The sequence below is a fragment of the Hevea brasiliensis genome, chromosome 2, assembly GCF_030052815.1.
Source record: "Hevea brasiliensis isolate MT/VB/25A 57/8 chromosome 2, ASM3005281v1, whole genome shotgun sequence".
Classification (NCBI taxonomy): domain Eukaryota; kingdom Viridiplantae; phylum Streptophyta; class Magnoliopsida; order Malpighiales; family Euphorbiaceae; genus Hevea; species Hevea brasiliensis.
This window is the reverse complement of record NC_079494.1, coordinates 124,949,875-124,964,939: the sequence shown is the minus strand read 5'-3', so window position 1 is coordinate 124,964,939 and position 15,065 is coordinate 124,949,875. Positions and strand designations below refer to the sequence as shown.

Sequence of the window (15,065 nt, the reverse complement as noted above, 5' to 3'; positions counted from 1 at the left end):
GTGCAAGTCATCCACTTCAATACAACCATGATTTCCATTTTTTTCCTTGTTAATTTTATCTATCATTCCTTAACTTAATGGTCTCAACTTAGTGATTATATCAGTGACTTTTTTAAATTTAATTTATATAATAAAAATTTCTAAATTTTAATTTTAATTTATTATTATTAAAATTTTCATGATATGTTATTACTAATTTGTTAGTTAATTGATGATTAAATTTTAGTTATTGTCTCTCAAATGAGTGCATAACAATCACCCATCAACTTTAATTTACATAAAAAATTCATAAACTTTAATTTAACTTTTTCTAAAAATGTTAATAATTTATAAAATATGATTATATAATTTTTCTTTTAAACTTATACAGTTAGTTAAAAATTGTAAAATTTTATTTATTTTAACTTATTCTGAAATAAAAAAATCATAATTTTATAATTAGTTTAATATTTTAATAAATATTTATATTTATTTACTAATTTATTTTATTAAAATTATATAATAATTATTATTATTTTAAATAAAAATTAATAATATCATTTTTGGCTGTGTTACTTTTTAATTCAATTTTAGGATAATGTCTAAATAATTCACATTTAATTTATCTTAATTTATTTGACTTTTATTTTAATGAGTGAAAAAATTTAATAATATATTAATTTAATTTATTTTAATGATATTCAAGTTCTAAATAAGTGTGGATGATTTTTTAATATAATAATTTTTTCTTCAACTTGCATTACATGTTATTATTTTCGTAATATATACTTGTGAAATTTAATATTTTTATATATAATTTTTTATTAATTTTTATATGTGACAAAATATTATCAGAGTATTATAAATACTATATTTAATTATTTAAAATAAATACTAATTTTAATGTTAATTAATTATATAGATAAAAAAATATTTATTAATTTAAATTTATTATATTTTTTATTCGATTAAATTTTTATGAAATTATGTGTTATATATATTAATAACATAATTATAAACTTAAATGTAATCATATAATAAAAAAATAATATAATAATAAGCTTTAAAAATATAAATGGTGAAAATATTTTAAAAATTAAAATAAATTAATAAAAATGCAAATTAATTCATTAAATTAAAATTATTTAAATTTTGTTATTTAACTTTTTTTTAAAATAAGTTTGATTTACCTTTATTATTTTTTTATAATTTAAATAATATTAATTTACATAATGAGACTAAGTAGCGCTAAATTAATGTAAAAAATATTTAAAAATTTAAAAAAATTAAAACATATTTAGTCATTATAAATTTTCATTTTCATTATATTAATATCTTAAAAATTTTATATGTCATATTGTTTAATATAAATAATTTTCAGGTTTAATATATTATTTAATATATTTAATAATTTTTTATTTTTTAAATTATAGATTATATTATATATGTTATAAATATATATAAATTAAAATATAAATATGAATATATATTTAATCATGTATTTTTAATTAATTTATATTAATTATATGATTAATACTTTAAAGTAGTTAATTTCTTTTTCTTTTTTTTCCTTTTCATATCTTCTTCTCGTTTTTGTTATTTTAAAAATTTAAAATATAACAACTTAAAATTAATAATGAGAGGAATATAACTTTTCACTTAAATATTTGTAAAAATATAATTAGTCTTTCTTATAACTTTATAGTCAAAATCAATAATCTAACTAAAATTGACTAATAAATTAAAAATAAAAAATACGTCAATGCACATAAGGATATTAATAAACTATAATTAATCTATGTTTAAACTAAATAGAACTAATAAAATTAAAATTTTATACAATTATATATAAAATACTTTATTTTATGTAAAAATGATACTAATCTTTAGCGACAGATATAATGTCACCAAAGGTAATGAATTATCATCACTAATTTATATTATTAGCGACAAATATATACAGTTATCACAATATATATGTCTTTATTGGTATTTTTATAAATAATATAAATCTTGAAAAATATTATTGAAATAATATTTTTTTATTTATCACTTATTAATTTCTTCTTGTAATTAATTACATTTTTATATTTAATTGATGTTAAATATAAGTAAGAGTAAGAATTTTAAATTTATATAAATTTTAAAATTAATTTAAAAAATAAAAAAATATTTTTAATAAATTTAAAATCCTTCAAATTTATTACAATTATATTTTTAATCCTTAAATATTGTAATTACTTAATCCTTGAAGTATTAAATAATGTAAATATGTCTCTCAATTATAAAATATCCTTGAATAATGTAAATATGTCTCTCAATTATATTTTTCGTCTCTCAATTTAATCCTTGAATATTCTAATTGCTTATTGTAATATTAAAATCAGCAATAGAGCTTGAAAATTAATTTTGAAGAGACAAAAAAATTATAAATTAATCTGTTTTTTTTTTGTAAATTAATCTGTTAATTATGTATTAAAAAATTATTTTTTTAAATATATTATTTAGATGATATTAAAAAACAATTTAAATTTAATAAATTTTAATTATAAAAATATTAAAATAATAAAATAATTTTTTTAAAAAAAATATTTTTATTAAAAAGATAATTTCACAAAAACAAACAGGCACTGAGTCACCAGTCAGTGGCGAGCGCGCTTGGTCTGGGAAAGCTGAGCTAATTTCCAGTAGAAAAAGGAAACTTTCCAAATTAAAGAGGGTAGCCATCGCAGTTCCAACTGAAATGAAAAATGTATTGAAGATGGTTGTCCACGTGCTTTGTACCAAATTGGTTTGGTCCTGCTTTTGAATGGGCGAAGACTATAGCTCCTCCAGCTCATATCATGCGATGTGCTCACATTTAAAATTATTAACTTCGCGTCAAATCTCATCCTTTTACAGTTTTTTTTATTAATTTCTTCATTTTTGTTTTTTATGAGAAAAAATTTATTAATTGTAAGATTAAGAAAAATTTAGTGTGAGGTCACCGACTAAACTTGATTAATAAGTCATTTCATTACACTCAATTTAAATAACTACATGCTGAGTAAAAATATTTAGGAAGGGAACAAAATATACCAGAAGGCAAAACATAAAGCAAAAAAGAAGTCCAAATTACAATACGCTGCATCCATATTTATTCATTTTTGTTCTCATTCTTAACACGAATTATTCACACCAATCAAGTTTTTTTTTTCTTTTCTTTTTATCGGCAAAGAAATTTCATTGAAACCATCAAACAGATACACCCAATAAGTCCGTAGCTAGAAGATGAGTTAGTTGATTTGGAGGATTAGAGATCCATCCAGCCCTTCCTAACAAAACAGGCTATCCAATTGGCACACTCATTTGCAGACCTAGGACTAAACCTGACAGACGAACAATACAAGGGAGACATTAACAACTTGAGCTCCTCGATAACAGCAGCCACTTCCCAAGGGACTGAATCCGGGGGGGAGGATAAAAAGGGCCTAATTTGGAGAGAGTCCAATTCGACAATACAATTGTCATATTCCTGTTAGCAACACACCGATCAAGTTGCTATATATATTAATTGTGCTGCTGCATTCATGCTAGCTAGGAGCATATCCCTGTACCTCACGCTAAAATATATATAAAAAAAAAGGTCTTAATACAATGGGATAAATTGAGTCATTTTACCTTTCCCCCAAACATCAAATTGAATGGATGTGAGAGGTCATATTAATTACTTGATCGTGTTCACATTTTGTTTGGTTCTATTCCGTGTTTATTTGGGAATACAACACCCTACACTACATGGAACTACACATTAGTATTTAGACGTAGTACCAAATAATATTAATGATGATGATGAAATCATTGAATGGTTGCCTTTGGTACTGTTCTCTATCATTATGTACAATCTTAAATGCTCATCGGATTGAAAATATAATTGTATGTATGAGGGCTACCCTCATCAGGAGCATTATTATCATGTGTTCCACTGTCGATCCAGGAATCAAATTCTAAACCATGCGTCCGAAAAGAAAAGAAAAAGATTTGGCTGTCGAAAAAGATCCATGCATCCAAACTCTGAGAATATAATAACACAAATAAATAAATAAATAAATATAATGAACAAAAATAAATAAAAAAATAGGCAGCCACCAAATTAAAGTGCATGTTTCAGCAACATGTCCAAATCAAGACAGCTAACCAAACCATAGCCGGGCTCTAATCATAATTACTTGAAATAGACATAATATATAGTCAGTGATGAAGCATTGAGGATGGTGATTATCTCTTTCCTCTATTGCATGACTGCATCCAGCCATATGTCACGTTTCTTTAGCTCCCCTTCCAAACATGTTGCTTCTCACGCATTTCTTTTTCATTTCGTCATTTTCACCTGTGCATGTGGGCCTTATTACTTAAAAATCTCAGCCGTCCATTTCTTCATTCCACTTTCTATTTATACCCAAACCCTCTCTTGCACCTTCTCACTCCTACACACTACAGCGGTACAGCCCTTCACAAGGTCCTTTAAACCTGGCCTTCATCTCTTGCTCTTTCTCTTTGCATTTCAGATAGATTTATTATTAGTGACAGTGCACCGATGGATTGTTTTAATATTTTAAAAGAGGTCAGTGAAATTTCTCTATACTGTATTTGATCGATCTCACTAATCTCTGTGTGTGTTTATCTGTATATATAATGTTTGTCATGTTTGGTTACAAGTTTCTCCGTGAACATATGCATCGTAAGGCGGAGAAGTTGGCTTTGAAATGAAACAAGAGTTGCAAAATCTGATATTTGGAAATTAGTTAAATAGACAACCAAAGATCATATGAAACATTAAGAGCTCAAACTGCTTCGTCCTCCTCTCTCTCTCTCTCTCTCCAACGAGAAATTATTTTATTCAACGGTTTGTATTCTAAAATTTTCATCATATTAGTTTATTTCCATGTTCTATTCTTCTTCTTTTTTTCTTTTTTTTCAAACCCCTAGCTAGTTGCATGGTAATAATTATAATAATATGTAGTGGGAATACTCTGACAGAGATCGACTATCTATTTAATTAGCTCAAAAATCAATTTATGTATACCCGGCAGAGCATTGTGGTTAATGGTTGAATAGTCATTTAATCATGAATTCCAAGTTAATTATTTATTTTCAGATGGACACATGCCTTTTCATCTCTAAATATTGAAAAGCTATTCGATAAAATTTACAGGACAAGGTAGAGGGGATGATAAAAATGGAAGCGGAGGTTTACACCCAAGATGGAACCGTCGATAGACATGGTCATCCAGCAATCCGGGACAGAACTGGATCATGGGTCGCTGGAATTCTAATACTAGGTAATTAATTATTATTATTATTATTTTTTTTTATAAGCAATACAGGTAATTAATTAATTATATATGTCTCTTTTTTCCGTACATATTTATATATGCATATACAGAGAGAAAGTCAGATGAACTTGTGATATATCCTTCTGGTCATTGCTTCCCGCTAGTGCAATATATATTAGAAAGATAATTAAGGGTCTCGTGAAATATGATTGAAAAAAATTATTGTACACATCAAGCTTGACCAGGGCATTTTTTCAGTTTATTTCAAAAAGTTTATTCTTGATTCCATTTCTATCAGATCAATCAGTCATTAGATTAATTAAAACTCTATCCATCTCAAAATCTTAACTCAGCTGAGCTGAGTTATGTCGGGATTAATTCATATTAGAACTCAGTTTTCGGGTAAAAAATAATTATAAAAAGCTAAATGAACAAGAAAATATGAGAATATGGGTAACTTAAAATCTGAGCTATGCACAAAAAGCTTAAAAGTAAATATTTAATTGAATTAACCAATATATATATATATATATATATATATATGGCCTTTTTCTTTTTGAAAAAAAATAAAATTTTCAAATCATCTAATATAAGTTATTTTGATAATATATATAAATATTTTTAAAAATTACATTTCAAATTAAAATTTCAAGTGAAATAATTGTTTAAAAAAATATATTATTATCTATTGTTTGAAATAATGTTTTTCTTTCCAAATATGTTTGTCAGAACTGTCAAACTTATTGATTTGAAGTTTTCTTATATTGTATTTCTTCCTAAGAAGTTGCCATATTTATAATACAAAACGAATAATAGATTAGCCTTTGTTATTTTTTCAAAATTTGATTTGCCTATATCAAATATATGCTTAATAAATGACATATAAATTAAAATTAAGTAAATTCTATAAAAAAATATTATGATAGATTTCATTCTTTTTTAGCTAATAATTTTCAATGAAAATTGAATTGTTGTATGACATCTCCTCAATTGACTAATATTAGGTATGTATTGCATTTAAATTCTACACTTTTAGTTTTTATTCCTCTAAAAAGAATGAGCAGACCAATAAATTTAGCATATAAATTATTTTCCAGTAGGTTTATTTTTTAATTTTATATCACCTGGTATTCCTGTATATATTCTCAAATGTATTTGATTTATAAATAATGTCAAACGAAAACATATTGATTGGATATGCTGAATTGGAAATAACGTACGGTTTGCAGTGAATCAAGGGCTAGCCACGTTGGCATTCTTTGGGGTGGGAGTGAACTTAGTTCTGTTTCTGACAAGGGTGTTGGGCCAAGACAATGCTACAGCAGCAAACAACGTGAGCAAATGGACCGGAACGGTTTACATCTTCTCACTACTGGGAGCCTTCCTTAGTGACTCTTACTGGGGGAGGTATAAGACTTGTGCGATCTTCCAGGCCATCTTTGTCGTTGTAAGTAAGGATTCTGGAAGCATTTAAAAACAAAATTCTCCTCTTACGTAAGCACCGTGACATTATTCCGTAGTGTGACGTTCATTTTCAACTTTACCTGCTTAACGTTAATGAATTTTCTTCTTTCGACAAGAAAAAAAGGTCATTTTCAACACTTCATATATTCCTCATGCTTCATGGAAACTAAGCAGGTATTTTCTTTTTTTATTTATAAGTTGTACTCTTTTAATTTACTATTTAATGACAGGGTCTGGTCTCATTGTCCCTATCATCTTACATATTCCTACTCAAGCCCAGTGGCTGTGGCGATGATCAATTTCCATGTGGATCCCACTCAACATTCCAGATTGCGCTGTTCTACCTCTCCGTCTACCTTATTGCCCTAGGAAATGGAGGATATCAGCCCAACATAGCTACCTTTGGGGCTGATCAGTTTGATGAAGAGGACCCTGAAGAAGGGCACTTGAAAATAGCCTTCTTCAGCTACTTTTATTTGGCTTTGAATCTTGGGTCTCTTTTTTCAAACACCATATTGGGATATTTTGAGGACCATGGGATGTGGGCACTTGGATTTTGGGCGTCCACCGGTTCTGCTGTTTTGGCATTGGTCTTGTTTCTTAGCGGGACTCCTAGGTACAGGCACTTCATACCTAAAGGCAATCCTCTCTCCAGGTTTTGCCAAGTGGTTGTTGCTGCAACAAGAAAGTGGAAATTTGAGATGGTGAAAAATCATGAGAATATGTTTGAAATAGATGGGAAGAAGTGTTCCAAAGATGAGGATAGAAAGATACTTCACACCGAAGGATTCAGGTAAATAATTCTATGCTGTTATTATTATTATTATAAGAAAGATCGAATGGACTTGTATGTTTTGCGGTCTATCCAAGGTCGTCTTCCCATTCTATATCTATTTTATGGTAATAATGAGAATTCCAATCAATTTCAGTAAATTATAGCTAATATGCTAATCAATTTACTAAATCCTGGCAGATTCTTGGACAGAGCAGCCCTTATCACACCCAGTGATTGCTCTGACAGGGAGAATAACATTCTCAATCCATGGCGTCTTTGCACGGTTACACAGGTGGAAGAGGTCAAGTGCATATTGAGGATCCTCCCAATTTGGCTGTGCACAATTCTATACTCTGTTGTATTCACTCAAATGGCATCACTTTTCGTGGAACAAGGTGCTGCTATGAAAACTACCATCTCAGGCTTTCACATTCCTCCTGCAAGCATGTCCAGTTTTGACATACTCAGTGTTGCAGCATTCATATTCATGAATAGACGAGCTCTGGACCCACTTGTTGCGAGGCTAAGAAAGGACCCAAGAGGGCTCACCGAGCTTCAGAGAATGGGAATCGGTCTAGTTATTGCAATAACGGCAATGGTCTCAGCAGGGGTTGTAGAGTTATTCAGGTTAAAGCACGCACAAAAAGAAAAGGCTTGCATAGGCTGCGACAGTGCGAGTTCTTTGAGCATTTTCTGGCAAATTCCTCAATATGTACTGATAGGAGCATCTGAGGTATTCATGTATGTAGGTCAGCTAGAATTTTTTAACGGGCAAGCACCAGACGGATTGAAGAGCTTCGGAAGCGCACTTTGCATGACCTCCATATCTCTAGGGAACTATGTGAGTAGCTTGCTCGTCACAATTGTCATGAAAATCTCTACTGCAGATAACATGCCAGGATGGATCCCAGGAAATCTTAACAAAGGTCATCTAGATCGATTTTACTTCCTCTTGGCAGCTTTGACAAGTGCAGATTTCATAGTCTACATTATATGTGCAAAATGGTACAAGTACATCAAGTTTGAGGGAAAGGATGGTGCCAAGAACAACGATCAACAAGCTGACCATAGAGTTTGAGTATATACATGTATCTTAGCATTGAAACTGGAGGACTTGATTTTTCACTTCTCTCCAAGTTGAGCATGAGGGGTTGCAAAATGTTTGTAGCTGAATTTGAGCGTTAATTAATTAGTTAATCACAACATTCAAACTCTTTTATTGTTTAATTATAACAAGTAGCTAAAATGTCCGCTGTAAATTGTCGGCCAAGTTAAGTGACGCCACTGGAAGTTTCTAGGATTTGGTCCTAATGTTACGTAAGCCTGCAATACAAAAAGATGATTAGGTGGATAGCCTTCTGGCAGGCCACTCCGACGCTCAAGTCAGAAAACTGTATGTGAGGATATTGAAAGAACTTGTAATGAGAATTTGAGAATGAGAATATGCATACTTATTCTCCATGATATCCACTCTTGTTTGTTGGCATGATTATTACTCGATACGTGAGATCCGAACTTTGAAAGTGTTATGCACCAATTGCAAGAACAATTCATCAATAGATGTAGTAATTAGCAATTTAAAATTTCTCCTTGACCTAGGGCTTCATGCATCATGCAATCCCATTAAGCTATTGAAAAACACATCATTTAGTCATACTCAATCATGCTTCAAATGCTATTCAAGCCTAATTGTCATTAGGAAATAATTTCTCCAAATTATACCAAGCTAGGGTTTTGGAGATAAACTCACCCTTGAGGCGCAGAATCAACAATTCCCACCAAATCCGGGTAGTGAAGACTATCAAATGCTAGTCCTCTAACTTGACTTCTAGCTTGTCCACACAAGCACTTGATCAAAGCTCCTTGATCAACCAAGAAACTCTTCCTTATTCTTCAAATGGGGCGGCTAAGAAGAAGGAAGGAAGAGTATGTTGTATTTCAAGATATTTTTATTTGGAAGTAAGGAGAAACAATTTCTCAAGGCTTGTTTCAAGAGTAGTGACACTTACTGCTCTTGAATTTTGTTTCAAGGATGAAGATGAAACTTGAGAAAAGGAAGGGAAGAATGCCTGGCTCACTTGGGAGAAGAAGACAATTATAATTTTCTTCTTATCCCTTAGATAAATATCTTTATTTCTTATTTAATACAAATTAACAAATGGTGACTTCTAATTGGTTAATCAAAAGCTTTGTTCCAATCTCATTGGTCCATCTATTAACACTTAGTATTAATCAAGAAATTCAGATTTAATTAATCATCATTAATCATATCATTTAATTAATTAATCAATCATTAATTAATTAAATTTCTCCCAAGTTTGATCAAGTCAAACTTAGTCCAAGTAAGCATTTGACCAAATCAACATGGTCAAAATTCTAACTTTGACAAGACAAATTTCATTTCTTCTTTAATTTAATTTCCAAGTTCATATTTAAACATTTTAAGTATTAACTTGAATACTTCCAAAAATAAATTTAGTTTCAAGTCATGTTAGAGACTTTGCAATTTAATTGCAAACTAAAATTTATTAATTCAATTAATTAATTAAACTCTTTAATAAATTAATTAAATTAATTATCCTTTGATCAATTGCTCTTATGTGTGTGACTTACTAGATCATATTAACTCCTTATTGTTATTGGAATTGTTCCAAACTCACAATAAAATTACGATTTCATTCAAGTTCTTATAAGCCATAGTTGACATCTAGCATAATGTGCTATAACTACCCAATTAGTTATGAAATATTTTTTCAATTTATGAATCTTGATCATACATACCATATACTAGAATCTCTCTATTACAAAGTCCCAATTCTAGTTGGAGTCATGGTTTATGTCAAACTCCAATTGCATCGAATCTTATATTCTCTTTTAATTCCAATTCTTGACTAGTTAGACTTTCTTGTCAGAAACTCTATTTCTGGTTAAGTCTATTTGTCCTGACCAGGAACTTAAATCATCAAGAACAATTAAATGAATATAGGACTTTATCCCTATTTACTTAGTGTAACGGATCCCATATTGACTAACACCTATCTCCATACATAACTAGTCAGAGCCAACACATGCTCATATACTCATACCTAGTATCAGTATGAAAGCAGTATCAAACTCAAACTACCTATATATAAGATAACTGTGTTATCCCAGGTCAAGGGATTATATGCACTAGTATAATCTTTATGACATTGCATTGACCAGAGTAAACTCCATATGTATGTCATAAGTATCATTGGTTTGGCCCACTCATCATATTAGTGCCCACTATGTTTGTTATATGGCATGAGACTCATCATTCCAACCCATTAGCATCTCATACTAATCTATGAAAATAAACATGAATGACAATCCTTCTAGATGAATAATGTCCTATGATGTATCCTAGATTGTGAACCAAAATTTATAATACTTATTTAAGAATGTTCTATCACTCATATTCTTAACAACTTAAGAATAGAACATCTAATAAGATATTAAAGGACCTTTTTCAATTAAACATAAATAATTTATATTAATAGAAAAGAATATTTGCCTTTATTGAAAAATAAATATTTATAAGATACAAATAAATAATATGCTTTAGGGCAAATTACTAATAGACTTTGATTATGGGCATGATTATTGCTCAGTATATCTTTTGTTCACTTTGTTGGGCAAATGAAGACATTTTGTTCGGTCTTGTTTTAGTCCCTGGTGCTTTGTTCAACTATTTGACTTTTTTTACTGTCACGTTGACATTCATGTATAATTTTGACTATTTGACTTGGATTTTCGGCGAATAGTATCATTAGTCCCCCTCTGGTTTTTGTGAATCTTTAGGTTCATGTTGTTGTTCATTCGACTGGGACATGATATGTCTGTTGTGTGTGGTTCTTTTTAGCTATTGTGTTTATCCTTGTGGACAGCTGTCAGGCATGCTTTGAGTTATCTTTTTGATATGAGCTATCATCATTGAATTTTCCTTAATATGTGAGAGGGAGGTAGACGTGACGGTTCATATTTTGAGATCATTTATTGCCTCCTTTTCCTTTCTATAAAATACCATTTTTTGCATTCTTTTTCTTTTTATCTTCCCTGCATTGTCATTCTTTTATTTTCTTGCATTCTCTTTGTGATTTTCGATGGCATTTTCTTTCTATCTTTAACATTTAGGTACTCCAGTGAAGGTATTGCTTTTACCTTTTTTCTAATTTATTCCTTTGTATTCTTGTTTTACATTAAAAATGAGCGATTTGAGTGATAACGGTGATTTGAGTGCCACTCCCCAATTACCTGCCTTTGTCTATAGCCAAGATTCAAGTACTTTGAACTGTTCCCTGACTAAAGTTTGACAGAAATTGTGGAGGCTCCAAAAACTATGGATTCGACTGTCGCTAGTGCCTCTTACAATCCGAGTGTCTGTTTGGTTTCGAATGTAGAGGTATGTTCCTCCAGTCCAAATGCACCGAGGGGGGTTTTTGAGTTATTGTCCTCTTTGTCTGGGTGGGACCTTTTGGATTTCTCAAAGTCTTACATTATAGACACTAAAAGATACTGGCTCTCACTTATTAGTGCTAATGGGGGAGCTGACAGAACTTTTCTTTGCCCTGTTTGGGTGGCAGTATAAGAGAAGCAATTGAGTCTGGCTTGCGGTTGCCACTCTACCCCTGGATGTAGAGGTTTTAAAGTATTATCAACTGTCTGTTCCTCAGATGCATCCAAATTCATGGAGGTTTCTCTCTAGATTCTGAGCATTGTGCCGTAGGAGAAGGTTGCATGCATCTACTCGGGTTCTTTCTGCTTTCTTCCAACTGAATATTTGAGAAAGCGAAAAGTACTGGCATTTCCATGCCCAGAAGGGGATGGGATTAGTTGTTGGTCTTTTGTCCCCATTGAATAAGTGGAAGGATAGATTTTTCTTCGTTGAAGACTCTGTTGACGAGCGTTGGGGTGGGATCCAGGTGTCTTGGAACTGTTTGGCAGATAAAAGAATTGGGAAATTAAGACTGGATGCAGAGGAAAAGGCGGTGGTTAGGGAAATAAAAACCATTGTTCGTGAAGAAAAATATCGATAAAGGCGTTACTTAAGGCCGAGGCCAGGTGGTGGGAATCTACCTATATGACTAGGGATCCCATGGCCATTGAACATTATAATAACTTACCACTTAAGGGTAAACACTTTTGCTTTTTCTCTTAATTATTTTACTTACTGAAAATTTTTTTTTATTTTTATGTAGAGATGGGTAGTCGAGCAAAAAACACTGAACGACTGATCCTGAAAAAAAGAAGGCTGCTCATCCGATGGAGAATGCCTCTCCTTCGGACCCAAAAAGAGTGAGAGTTGATCCTTCCTCTTCTCCACCCTTAAGTGTTCCAGCCTCGAAAACCCAAACTTCCCGTCTAGAGCTCGAATAAATCGACATCGCTCCTCCATCTCCTCCACCGCGTAAACAATCAGTTTAGCATGCGTTGTCCAGTGGATCTGTTGTCGATAATTTGAAACTTGCCAATTAGTTTGCTAAAAAGCACATGCTTTTGCTAGACTGAGCTCAGTTAGAGGGGGAGTATGATGATGATCGAGCTTTTTACTCAGTATCTCTTCTAATGGAGCAATTAGCGTATACCCAAATTCTACGGGAGAAAAACTGGGTGTTGAGAGGTCAAGTGGGATACTAGGAGACCAAGCTGAATCTGCTTGCTGATGCTATGGTTGCTTCTAGAAGAGAGCCAAAGATTTGGAGGGCGAGCTTCAATAGATGAAAGAACAATATTCTGCTATTCAGGATGAATTGGTTACTATTAGGGAGAGTAGCTTAAACAAAAAGATTAAGGTGCTGGAGGGGAATTTGGCTGTTACTGACGACCAAATAGTGAAAATCTATGTGAAATCTCAAAATGATATGGTTATTGACCTATAGAAGCACTACTGAGGAGATGATTTCTTCTGGGTTGAAAACCTTGAGGGTGGGGAGGGGGAGAGAGAAGATGGGCAGGGGGGTGCAGGTGATGACGTAGCCCCTTTTGCCTAAAGCTTTTGTAAAAATTTTTTATTATGAATGAAGTGTTCTTTCCTTTTGTTCATACTGTTACATGTATTTTTGTGAGTAATGATACTATTGAACGCTCAGACTCACAGGCTAAGTGAAGTTATCGATAATTATAAAGTGTAATCTATAAGAATTTTTTAAAGTAATAGATGTTTGGACTTTTAATCTGCATAAATGACTTTTCTTAATCGTTCGGTCCACAAATAATCTAGAGGATGGTGAACAAACTAATAATTGAATTTCTTTTCAAAAAATAAATTATGGTTATCTACTTGAACTGGTGATTCAGTTATGTAGATGGGTGTTTCATTGCCAACTGTTAACGTGTTGGAAAACATCATTCTCTGATGGCCTGGGTTGTAGATGAGCTAAGCTCTCTTAGTTTAATCTAGACTTTGTAGATACTCTTTAATTATTTAGCCTAAGGGAGTATCACCATGGATGGGCTAAGCACCTTTAATTTATTTAGCCTGGCAGACTATCACCGTGAATGGGTTAAGCACCCTTAAATTATTTAGCCTGGCAGACTATTACCGTAGATGGTCTAAGTACCCTTAAACTTAAAAAGTTAACGAAAGAATTCTTTTATTGATAGTATTTGTCCGGCAAGTATTTTCTAGCTTGTATAGGCTAGCTTGTAGGTCCCTAGGTGGATAACTTTAGAAATAATAAAAGGTCCAATCCAATTGTGTCCTAACTTTTCTGCCTTCATTAGTTCTCTTGTGACGTCATCTTGTTTAAAAACTAAGTCTCCTACCATAAATGCTTAGTTTTTGACTTTCTTGTTATGCATATTAATCATTTTTTGCTTGTACTGTGCCATCCAAATGAAGGCTATTTTTCTTAGCTTTTCTGCTGCATTGAGATTAAATCATAGATATTCTTCTCGTGAGGCTTCCTCAGGGTGCTCTATTCAGATCGATGGAACATTGACTTCTACTGGTATTACTGTCTTTGAACCATATGCAAGTGAAAATGACATTTCTCCTGTTGTTGACCTTAGTATGGTTCGGTAGGCCCATAAGATGTTTGGCAGATGGTAGGGCCATGCCCCTTTTGCTTCACCTAATCGTCTTTTGAGTCCATGAAGAATTGTTCGATTTGTGACTTCGGTCATTCCGTTTGTCTACGGGTGATAAGTTGAGGTGAAACGGAGGTCGATTCCATATTCCGTGCATAACTTTTTAAATTTTTTATTGGCGAACCATGTACCGTTGTCTGTTATGATGTCTTTGGGAACTCCAAACCCATAGAAAATATTTTCTTTGACGAATGTGATTGCTTGGTCTACTGTTATATGGTGTGATGCTTTGACCTTCGATCATTTGATGAAGTGATCGAGCGCAATAATAACGTATTTGCTGGATCCTTATGCCGTGGGAAATGGTACAAAGATTTCTATGCCCCATTGGCACTTGTTGATCACTGAAAGTTTTTCTGCTGGCTGCCGAGGATTATTATTATGTTCTTGGTATTTCTGGCATTTCTAAACTAACTCTTTGG

At 31.6% G+C, this 15,065-nt stretch overlaps 1 protein-coding gene across 1 annotated transcript; it reads left to right on the top strand.

Annotated features, from left to right (window-relative positions):
- Window positions 1-4,321: 4,321 nt before the first annotated feature.
- On the top strand, window positions 4,322-8,997 carry LOC110649238 (protein NRT1/ PTR FAMILY 7.2). The gene is made up of 5 exons (XM_021803731.2): window positions 4,322-4,582; window positions 5,174-5,300; window positions 6,524-6,741; window positions 6,989-7,551; window positions 7,732-8,997. Exons 1-5 carry the CDS (start codon window positions 4,556-4,558, stop codon window positions 8,609-8,611), a joined length of 1,815 nt encoding a protein of 604 aa, XP_021659423.2. The 5' UTR covers window positions 4,322-4,555; the 3' UTR covers window positions 8,612-8,997.
- The last annotated feature ends 6,068 nt before the right edge of the window (window positions 8,998-15,065 follow it).